The sequence below is a fragment of the Nicrophorus vespilloides genome, unplaced genomic scaffold (assembly GCF_001412225.1).
Source record: "Nicrophorus vespilloides isolate i.1.1-1 unplaced genomic scaffold, Nicve_v1.0, whole genome shotgun sequence".
Taxonomy (NCBI): Eukaryota; Metazoa; Arthropoda; class Insecta; order Coleoptera; family Silphidae; genus Nicrophorus; species Nicrophorus vespilloides.
In genome coordinates this window covers 291,794-304,331 of record NW_017096877.1, presented here as the reverse complement: position 1 = coordinate 304,331, position 12,538 = coordinate 291,794, and the positions used below count along the sequence as shown (strand labels likewise).

Sequence of the window (12,538 nt, the reverse complement as noted above, 5' to 3'; positions counted from 1 at the left end):
ACTTTTCAATGTAGACATCACAATTATTTAATAAAAAAACGACAAAAGAAACAAATGAAACAAAACAGATAGTATATCTTCCAAAAATATTATATAATATTAAAGAAATTATCAATTTTTGTATAGACAGTTAATTTTTTATCACTATATATCTCGTTGTAACAAGTTAGAGCTTTTAGAATTTTGTTCATAAGTCGGGGGACACCTGTATTTATTAGTCACAATACCTAAGTCTTTCCATGCAGAGATACAATTAAACATACAAATTTCCATACATAAATCATACAAAAAGAAGAAAACAATAAAGTTGCATTCTGATAAATGTGAGACGCACATAAAAATATCAAAATAAATTTTAATTATTGACATTTTTACTTACACTTTACATCATCGTAATTTTTAAGCACATTTGAGGTTTTTAATATTTTTTAAATAAATTATATAAGGGTTTAAAATAATATTTGATTATGAAGACGTTACATTTAGACACATATTATATACCTTGTCAGCAAGTAAACTGAACGGGAAACAGATGAAGTGCTCCTACGTCAAGGGAGATTTATTGCGGTTGAAGAAAAGAAAATATCTGTTGTAAAAGATAGCTAGGATTTCCTATTTCCTTTGGAACCATAGAATTCATGAAGACATATTGCTTGCTTATTTTATTTTTAAATTGATGTTTATCCACTTACAGTTAAGCCTTTTCTGTCTAAAGATAGTGAATGAAAATTTAGTAAAATACAGATAATTTATTAGAGTAACATGTCTTAGCATTATATAATACTTATAATTATATCATGGCTTACTTCATGGTTAGTGTGGAAAGCAAAAATATGTTGTTTTTTATTCATTATAACTCATACTATAAATCAGGTTATCTATAATGGTCTTAAATATTCGTTAGCATATATGAAAACAATTGTTAATTTTTAAACATGAAAATTAGTTAGTATTTAGAAACAGTCATAAATCAAATTAAAAAAAACAAAATTAACTGTTATATATTCTATTGATAAAAATTAGATAGTTAAACAAAATAAATGTATAAACCTTATCAGAATTAGTATTTGAGTGTAATTTAAAATTAATTTTAATTCAGTTAGTAAAAATAAATGAAATCAAGATACATATATAAATTGTTAAGTATCGTGTACTTTATAAGCAATATATCTATTACTTGTCAAACTTCCATCAATATAAACATACATATATACATATACATTGAAATATAAGTTTATAACTTATATCACTTGTTAACAAAGTTGCATATATCAAAAAAGTACACATCCGAATTTCAGTTTTCATTAAGAACATATTTTAATAAAAGGTAATTTTGTACCTAATTAATGAGACTATGAGATTAAGCCAGCTGAAGTAATCTGATTATAACAAAATTTCAAGTTTAATGTAAAGCAACAACTAACGCATTATGCAATGAGCAACTAATTTAACTTTGCTTAATCTCCGCGCGATATTCACAAATTACAAAAACCCAGCTCAAATTCAATATCATATAAATTTGCATTGTAATCAGATTGGATTCCATTGAAAGACTTAACTTCCCTAAACGGTTTAATTAAAAGTTCCATATAAATGATGATATTAATACTTGTTCGTCTCATTTATGAAAGTCTTTATCCGCACTACGTGGTATTTTGTAAATATAATTTTTCCTTTGTTGTTTTCTAATATTCAAGTGCGATGACCTGATTATAAGTGGAAAATTCTCAGTTTAATCACCATTAAGTAAATGTATCTAATATTTTATAAAGCAATATCATTCAATAAATTTGCGTACTCATTATTTAATTACTTTTTTATAATAACAATCCTTATTGCATCAATTATGTAATTACAAAAATAATTATATACATTAAAATGTCAAATAAAAAATTGATATTGACACTCACTTTTTATTTGATATAACATCTATTTTCTATTAAGTTAATAAATGCACTCGTGTTGAACATCCTCTTGAAGGTATACAATTAAAGTACATTGGGTACTTGGCCTATTATTCATCTTTCGAAAGGTGTATTTAGGAGCATTAACCTTTCGTGCATATACTGCCTCTATCATTAAATGAGTGGCTTAACCTCATGTCTCCAAGAATGTTGATGATGAAAATTACCTTTATACATTGGATATTAATTTTTTTTATTTCTTTTTCAGACCTAGACTAAAAAAATCAGTAGTGTTACCAGTTGTGGCCGTGATTTTAGTGATAATAGTCATAGTAATATTATATCTAACGGGAGTTTTGGGATCGGAAAACGAGACGACGACAACTTCTCCTGCGAATCCGACGATGCCAATGCGACCTTCAGTATCTTCCTTGCACACCTTTTCCAAGGCCGCAGTTTGTGCAGATGGACCACCTTGTGCCCAAATTGGACAGTAAGTAACTAGAATATTCATAGTTATTTTCTTTTATAATTATCTTTATAATTGTATTTAATTTACCAAGTAATTTGTGGTTTAATTGGTAAGTTAAGCCAATATGTATAAAGTTATACATGTATAATATTTCTTCAAGAATGTTGATGATGACTTTAAAAAGTAAATAACAGTACTTGTCAAGTACTTTTAAAATTTTCATATCAATTAAATCGCATAAAGTCGCGGCGTTTTCTTTGATATGAATTTGTATACTTTCGGATAATAAATTTCCATAAGGTTTTCAGGTTATATACCATAACAAAAAATTGAAAATTCTAATTAAAAAAAGGTATATTTAACAACTTATCAATTTTCATCATTAATTTCTTTTAAATATTCTATGCAATCTTTTCAAATAGAAAAATATACTTATATTTATGAGAACAATATGGAACGTGTTTCGTTATTAACCAAAAGTTCATTTACCTTAAAAGATGTATAACTGTTATCAGAAACATATATTTTTTTTTAGTCTATACTTCTACACAAAGATAACTTTCTTATATTTAACTGTGAATTCGATAAAACAATCAACTAATTACCGTTATTTTTTTTATATCTAGTTAAACAAATTATTATGTATTTTTAATAAGTGCATTTCTCATTTATGAGAAAAGCTATTCTCTACCAATCTCTATAGGGAAAGCATTTAATATTATAAATTATAGTAGAGATTAAATTCATACCGTTGTATCAATTTCACATCATTTTTTTGTACAAAAAAAAGATTAATAATATTTTTTAGGGGTCAATAACTCTTTAATATACAGTTAATTGTTTTTATTTTCTAATTTGTTTATGTGGGACTGTTACAATATTTTTTTGAATTACATCTTATATTTTATATATTATATAGTGTCGAATATTTTGCCCATCCACACGGTATTAATTTAAATTGGAATATTGAATTTCAATAAAAAAGATCAATATACTTACCTGTTTCATATGATATTGCCTAACACATTGCGATTCAACAATGTCATTGACCGAACTCATTCCATGAACGAGATCATGTTATGCTAAGATAGGACAATAATGGCGGTGAATTGGTTAAATTATTTTAATATCTAAAGCGATTTTCACATGATAGAAAATTCTAATAATGTTAAAAATATAACTTGTGACGACCAGAATAATGCACTCGTAACATCTATTGGGGTCGTTGATATTTTCCCCTTCCTTGACTTTGACCTTCAATACAAATGCTGATAGAAAGGAACGAATGTGAACGAATAGAAAGCAATATTATTTGTAAAAAAATATAAATAAATAAGGAGATACCACACAACAGAATTAAATAAACAGCAAGTTTAAAACGTATGGAAGGAAATGTAGTAAATTTATTAATTGCAAGTTAGTGTATATCTTTTTTTTTTAATAATTGTTACCTATTTCTAGTAAATAATATTAATTATATTAGAAATTTCGTAGAAATTTTTAAATGTTCCTATTTCTTGTTTTTTTTTTCTGATCTGTCTCTATTGTTTGTTAGTAAATGTTCAGTTTAAAACATTCAAATTAAGTGCAATTATTAAAGCATGTTTTCCTTAATAGAATGTCTACTTGAGCCCTAAAAAACTTGTTCAGTGGATACATATTTATATTTTTATATAATTAATTCGTTGCTAATATTACTTAAAATGAGAATTCGTAAAATGAAAACTTATATAACTTAATCAGAATGTTTTTGATTATTGATTATAAATTAATTATTTGCAAATATTATTCGTAAAACTAACTAACCAGAATATTTCTGAGACAAAAAAAAAACTTGTTCAATGAACGTATATTTTGGACAATTAATAAATCAAACATTTCTATTGTTTTCGTTGCTAATATAATTTTGTTAAACGAGAATTCGTAAAGTAAACGATATTCTTGAATCACATTATCACATAAATTATACAAATATTTGTTCAATTAACCTAAAAATGAATAATTTCAACATTTACAAATTAATTAATTCCAATATATTCGGGAATTCATAAAGTGATAACGTATTTTCTTAATCAGAATGTTTGTGAATGCTAAGAAAACTTGGAAAATGTTGATACATTTATAAAAATCAGTAATTCACACGTTTATAAATTATCATAATGAACATTATTATTTCGTAAATTGGGAATTTGTAAAGCGAAAACTTACTTTCCTTAACTGCAATATCAACATCAATGCTGAGAAATCGTAAAACAAAACTTCGTAAAATGAGAACTTAATTTCTTTAATTCCAATATCAAAGCTCAAATAACTTAGTTAGAGGACGATCATTATCAAAACTTTATAATTCTTATTTTTATCGAATAATTTTATACTATTAAAATATTGTAAAATGGAGATTTCGTAAACTGAGAATTTATTTTTCGTCATACAATAAAAGCTAAAATACTTTTTACTTAATGATTATTGTAAAAAATCCGTAATTTTAACTTTTATAAATTAATTCGTTTATATTACTATTTTGTTAAATCACAATAAACGCTTGAAAATATTTTTGAATAAATTTAAAAAATGGATATATGTTGTGATAATGTTCATTCGTAAATTCTCAAAGTGATAATTATCTATACATTTAATATTGATAAGTTAATACTGGCTAGTTAGTGCGCAACTAAAATAACATTAGTCACCTCCTATAAATAGGTTTGAAATATCGACCCAAACTGCACGAGTTTCAATAAATATACCTTTAGTTGAAATATATCTTGATGTCAAATTGTGTTTAACTGAACAAACTTAAATAAGTGAATATAACTTGCATTTAGAATATAGGCTTAATACTAAAATATTCAAATTAATATATTTAATAAAATAAAATGTTTCGGATAAATTTTAATTTACTAAGGTTAATGAAAATTGTATTAAACATATTTGTACCTTAACAAACAAACGTCGCAATAGTTTAATGAGCTCTAAAAAACTGTAATAACAATTGTAATTACATTTAATTTAGCGCCACATTAAAGTTTTCTTTTCAACGTTTCCATTTGTGCGAGGTGAAATAACACGACCGCACGTGTCTTTTTTACTTTTGCATAAATTCTACTTAAAACCATGACTCACCTTGCTGTTATTTTTTTTGTTGTAGTTCATTTTAAAAATACGATGGTCATGAAAATAATAAATATTTTGTTTTTTTTTAAGGAAATTATAATTCGTATGCGCCATGCCATGTCCGATTAGATTGTGCTGAACTGGCGTGAGAACGTTCCAGAGTGCACGAAAATCGTTTCGTAACATTTTCATTATCAAATCAGTAATGTTCTGAGCATCGTTCAAGGTCTTGAAAATTGCATATGAAAGAAAAATTGTAGCAGAAAAGTAAATAAATAGCGATATGTTTGTTGTTGTGGCTCTCACAGAATGTTCAAGATATTGCGTCGTTTTCACCTGTCCAAGTATATCGGCCAACTGTAGTTTTTTTTTTGTTAGATAAGATTACCTTATTTCGTGCATGCTGCGTAGTTTATATTTGTTTTGATGTACTGTATTTCTGTACGCAACATTTAATTTATTTACGTAAGAAACAAAGTTATCAAATTTCACCTGATTTATAATCTTCTGAAGCTACTCCATTTCTGTCATGTATATACATTACATAAATATTATTTTCTGCATGTCCACAATAATTCATGTATATTATATATCTTCTGAAATTGTATTTCTTGCAAACATTTGAAGTTTATCAATGTCTTACGAAACTTAAGCAACTTGTCACTCTATGATAGTTTGTTAAGTCTTGTCCAGAGAGTTGTAATACGTGTCAAAGATTTACAATAATTTTAACACTAGGTATAAAGATAAAATTACAAGATTAAATAATTGACAACTACCATTAAAATTAAATTTCATGAAAAAAACATGTATTTTTTGTAAGAATTAAACTATACAAATATTAATTATTTTGGAGGCAGTTGTAGAAATATACAGGATAAACTCTTGATAATAATTCGATATGAAAGGATGACTTAGAATCTCAAACCTATAAAAATCTATTGCGTTATGTTGTTTGATAAGGAGCAAAGGGTGGAAGAAATAGAGCCTTAATCATGATACAAATATACATACATATTTCTACCATGATAAAGCAGAAAGAGAAGTATTATAGTTATATTTTTGTAATGTAAAATTATAAAATTAATAAATTTCGACTACATTAATTCATTTTTACGTATTTTATAACGTGAAAAAGTGGTTACGTAGAAATAAATTTATGTCTAATATTGAAGTTTGTGAATATTTTAGATAATTATTGCAGTGATAAAATACAGATCTTGAAAAGTATTATACAAATATTAGTTAGATTCACTCAGTACCGAATTTCACGAGTTTCAGAACTTTCGAATACCGAGGTTCCAATACGTTCGAATCAGACCAATATGTAATACGCAGTAAAAGGGTGGAAGTAATAGAGCCATAATCATGATACAAATATAGACACATATCTCTACCATGATAAAAATAAATTTATTTGTAATATTAAAGTTAGGGTATATTTTAATATTTTTCATAATTATTTCAGTGTTAAAATGACAGATCTCGAAAAGTATTAGACTGATATTCATTATATTTATAAAGAAACATGTCCAGTACCAAATTTTATGAGTTTCAGAACTTTCGAATACCGAGGTTCCAATACGTTCGAATCTCAGACCAAAAATGTAATAAGCAGTGAAAGGGTGGAAGTAATAGAGCCATAATCATGATACAAATATAAACACATTTTTCTACCATGATAAAGCATAAAAAACAGTGTTATAATTACCGTTTTTATTTTATTTTTTAAATGTAAAATTGGAAAAACAATGACCAGGCAGTATTATTGGACGATTACATTAATTGGCTTTTACGTACATTATAACTTGAAAAAATGGTTAAGTAGAAATAAATTTATTTATAATATTGAAGATAGCACATATTTTAATATTTTTGATAATTATTGCAGTGATAATAAGACAGATCTTGTAAAGTATTACACTCATACTCATATTCATATTCGTAGAATTCACTCAGAAACAAATATCGTCTACCAAATTTCACGAGTTTCAGAACCGTAGAATACCGATGTTCCACTGTGTTTGAATCTCATTCCAAAAAAGTAATAAGCAGTAAAAGGTTGGAAAAAATGGAGCCATAATCATGATATAAATATATATACATATTTCTACCATGATAAACCATAAATAGAAGTATTATAATTACCGTTTTTATTGTTCTTTTTAAATGTAAAATTGGAAAAACAATGACCAGGCAGTATTATTGGACGATTAAATTAATTGACTTTTACGTATTTTCTAACTTGAAAAAAAATGAAAAAATAAATTTCATAATAATTTCAGTGATAAAGTGACAAATCTTGAAAAGTATTACACTGATATTCTTTGGATTCTCTCAGTAAAAAAATATCAATAACAATTTTATGCATTCCGGAAGCGTTGAACACCAAGGTTCATCTGTATTCTAATATATATATTTTAAATTTAGTATTTTTTACTATTTGGTACTACAAAATTGTTTCTTTATCCTCGTAAGTAGAGTATAGTTTATTTATTGTATCAGTTAACATATTGCAACTACCGATGTAATGGCCCTGCCACAAATAGTAGCAATTAAATTACGTTGAAATGTTTTATACTATACTCTTCCTCTTTACTTAGTTTCAAACGGGCACAAGGATTTAACCTTCTAAATACCCCAGAAATACAAGATTCATACACTTCTTAGAAAGCACGCATGATAATTTACAAATATTTATCGCTATATAGTAATTAAAAACAAAAAATAAATTAAATATCTATAAAACTAAAACTTTAACTTTATTTATCTATATTCATTTTCTCATAAAAAAGCAATATCAATTTTGCAAAAACTACAAAAGCATAAGATCCGAAACTATTATGAACATATAAAAAATAGAACAAATTATTGATTTTTTCATTAAAGACATATTAATTCTTATTAGTTAATAAACTGATTTAATTACTCCAAACAGTCTGGGATTTTTTCTTTTGAGCAAGTATTACATATGTCACAAAACGTTGCTGTTTTCTTATTTGCTTGAACAAAAAAACACATGTTCCTTCTCTATGTAGGAATCCGTTCAATATGTTTTGTTTAAACAGCCATTTCAACATGCATGCTATTTGCAATCAGAATTCTAAGATTCAGGGATTTTTTTAGATGCACGTTAGATCGTTCACACGACGCATGTCTTGTTTATTCAAAGAGTATTCTTTGATAAACAAGACATGGAGAGGATTCTGGATATCAGAATTACTTATTTTCCATGTTTTGGTACATAGGAAACTAAAGTTATTCCACTTTGAAATCCAAATATTGATAATGTCAACCGCGATCTTAAATTTACTCAATGATCACATTGATGAACAGATTATGAATAAAATTATACGACATAAAAAAAATATTGATGATATTTCAAGAACGTATTTGCTATAGATGGGTCACTTTAACCCGAAATACATTCTACAATTAAATAAGTACCTCTCGCCGCGACTGCTTTGCTCCTACTGAAAAATGCACTATAAAATACTAGAATAGCTAGAAGGTCAACCCCACAATTAAATTACAATAGAGTGCAAATGAAACCAAATAGCAGGTGAGTCATTTTGACCCATCCGTAGTACGTAATCAAATAATCCAGAAATTGATATGGACAATATTACTTTTACATAATTATTGCAAATGAATGATTTAATTTTGTTGGATGTTGTGCAATTTTATATTTTGTTGCTTTGATCTATATCGTATATAATAATTACGTTACAATAATTTGATGACAATAACACATTTTGTATATACAAATAAATATATTAAAAAAAAATATGTTTCAATTTTATTAATAACAAAAAATTTAATACAATACGAACAAGTGATAATATTTAACTATACAAAATAATAATGTAAATTCTTTGTTTAACATATATATATTTACTAAAATGTCCAGTCTTTTATTTTAGACGTCAATGATAAAGTTGTTATTTCATTTTTATAATGAGCATTTTTTTTTAACGTTTTCGATGAGCTGTTATTACTTGTTTTTCATTGGTTTTCGGTTTTGCTTAGTATAGCATTTCAACATATACAGATTAAAATAGAATTTTAACTGGTAATTATGTCTACTACTTGTAATTTTTGCTAACTTTTCAAGAAATAAAAAATACATTTAAAATTTGTTATAATAAATATTATTGCAAAAGCTAAATTTTGAATAGATGTTAGTTTTATTGTAAATTTACTGATCATGTTATGTGATCAATATATATCTGTAAATGTTTGTATATCTTTACTTTTACTCTGAAAAATATATATCTTGTAATATTTCTGTTATGAGTAATAACTATATTTAATAATCAAATAAATGCACATTAATATAACAACAGTTTATCATAAAATAGATTCTTGCAACAAGAAACCGTAAAGAAAGATTTATCTATATTAAAATGTAACGGTGTAAATAACTCTTTGGAATTAAGATCTTCATTAAATAGCTGACTGTTAATTCAATATTACAATAAAATAATTAACCAAGCAAAATTAATGTTTTAATTTAATTAATAATTGCACAATATTATGTTTCAAATAAATTTGTCAGTAATTATTCATTCATATTTTTAATTATACCTGATTGAAACAAGTTATTTAGTAATTGTATACAAAAACCAAATAACTTATAGATCTTTTATATTTCTTTCCTTTTTTGTAATTTTTTATATCTAAAACTTACGATATTGTGTAATAACAAAAATGTCCGAACACAAGCTTGAAAATATGAGTGATCACAAACAACACTAAGATGAAACTAGAATGACTACTAACACCAGGAACTGTTTTCCCATTAATTGAAGTGAATTTACGCCTAATTCCATTATTTCTATTACTTGCATTGATCCGGTCATTGTGGAGGTCTCTTTTTACGTTTTATATTTGTTTATATAAAGAAGAGTACATAGTTTGTTTTTATAATATAATAGTGGTTGGACTCAACACATTTTTGTTTTGCTTTTAGAACAAACACACATTATAATTGCAAAGTATAGTCCGCTATTAACAAAGATGACGTTAAGCGAGATGCTCGTTAAGCGAGTTTCCACTGTATACAGAATGCGCATACATCTTTTGCGAGTGTGTATATTGTCACGTACACTGGAGTCTAAAATATATATCAGTCAGGATAATTGCAGCAAGGACGAAGCAAAGATCGACCGTGAATTTTTATGAATTTAACTGTTGTGTATAGTTGTGCAATTTTTGATACGACCTGAAAAACTTTGGGGCACTCAGAAATTAATGAAATAATTGAAATTAAGCAGATTATTAAAAAAAATACATTGAAGTGATAAAATAAGTTGAAGATGTCGCTTTTATAATTTGACATAAGTAAATATTAAAATAAAGTTTATCACTTCATTCTATTACTTGCATAAATATCTCGTATTGTTCAATATCTCGTTTTCAACTGATTTTTTTTTATTGAAGTTGAGTAATATTAGAAGATTAGTACTTAAAAAAATATGAATGCAGCTGCAAGATATAAAAGTAAAATGAAGACAAATCTATTTTTTATAGGAGTACTTAATAATTTGAATCTTTTATAGTTAGTCATATGTTAAATTTATGACACATTATTTCATGAAATATAAACAATGATGTTATAGATATATTTTTTAAATAAATATTTTCACGGAATTTTATGACTAATCAATTCGAGAATATTTGATTGTTTTGAAATATTTTAACCTGTTTATGGTTGATGTCACAAAATTGGGTAATTTAATTAAAAACTTGATATGGAACCATTCGATTACAATTATTGTTTACTGATTTTTTTTTTAATATTATTCTACTATGAGTGTAGAACTATAAATTAAACACAAATAATTTAGATATGAGTGAAATACGGTGGGTTTATCGATGGAATATTAAAGTGTGCCATGTTATAAATAAACAAATAAAAAAACATGAAAGGTTCTGACAGTGCTGTGAGAAAAATCGAATAGAACGCAAGTGTGTTGTTGATGTTGTTGTTGCCCAGCCGGCAGATATAGTTAGTTACCAGGACGATCGCAGTGGGGAGACACACAAATCCTGCGCGCATGACAGCAACGAAAATCCTGCTAAAAATCCTCCCCGCTCCGACGCACGTATAAAAACGACAGCCATCGACCGACAAACCAAGTCATCTCGACAACACCGTAACCAAGTGCAATTCAGTTCGAATTCAATCCATAAACAGTTCCAATTATCCCGTGAAAATGTCCGCAGTTGACAAATACGACATGTACACCTTCGACTACGACAAACACATGTTCTCCGGTCACAGTGGTAAGCAGAGATCTAAGAAGGAGGTCAGCGAGCACACGAACCACTTCGACCCCAGCGGACACTCCAGAAAGATCGTCACCAAATTGATGAACACCGAGAACAACAAGAAATTAGATCTGAAGGCGAAACAATGAGCACAGCACAGCCGTGAGGTTTCCTACTGCAACAACAACAAAAAAAAGACTCAAAAACAAAACAAAAAAAATACATAAATACCCTCTCAGTAAAAAAAAACGTAATAAAAATGTATCTTCGGAGATGAACGTTGCATATACTTGAATTTTAATTGCTTAAATCGTTTGCAGATTATTCTTCTTCTTACGCACGAGCGTTTAGTTCAGTTTCATTTTTTTGTTTCTTGTTGTTTCCATATCTCCTTCATTGTTGCTAATATTTGTTCGAGGCGCAATAAACTGGATTGGATATGTATAAAAATATCACGAGACGCGAAGGTTACGTACGTACAAGCAATGTACGTGGAAATGCATGCAGAGGTGGAGCGTGTATTGATGCATGAGAGGGGAATATAGAATAACATTTTTCTCTGTGTTATTAATATTAATTATTGTTATTACTTATTTTCGCATTTTATAATTATTATGATTACGTTTATATATTATTTTTTTTACATATAAACTCATAATGTTAGCGTTTCCTGAATTTAATTGATGGGAATGAAATGGTTGAATAAAATTGATGAAAATGTAATATATCATTGTTTTTTCCTTTTATCCCAGTTTTATTTTGGTTTTTGTTTTGT

General features: G+C 26.8%; 2 protein-coding genes across 4 annotated transcripts in view; both read left to right on the top strand.

The window, feature by feature from the left end:
* Positions 1-12,538, top strand: part of LOC108558369 (gamma-glutamyltranspeptidase 1-like) — a 45,392-nt gene that overhangs the window by 25,205 nt on the left and 7,649 nt on the right. For all 3 annotated transcript variants that reach the window (XM_017915265.1, XM_017915266.1, XM_017915264.1), the window contains one exon: positions 2,173-2,397. In XM_017915265.1, the coding sequence (XP_017770754.1) occupies positions 2,173-2,397 (225 nt within the window). The remainder of the gene's footprint in view (positions 1-2,172; positions 2,398-12,538) is intronic.
* Positions 11,605-12,215, top strand: LOC108558371 (nuclear protein 1). The gene has a single exon (XM_017915267.1). The coding sequence runs from the start codon at positions 11,709-11,711 to the stop codon at positions 11,910-11,912; it is 204 nt and encodes a 67-aa protein (XP_017770756.1). The 5' UTR covers positions 11,605-11,708; the 3' UTR covers positions 11,913-12,215.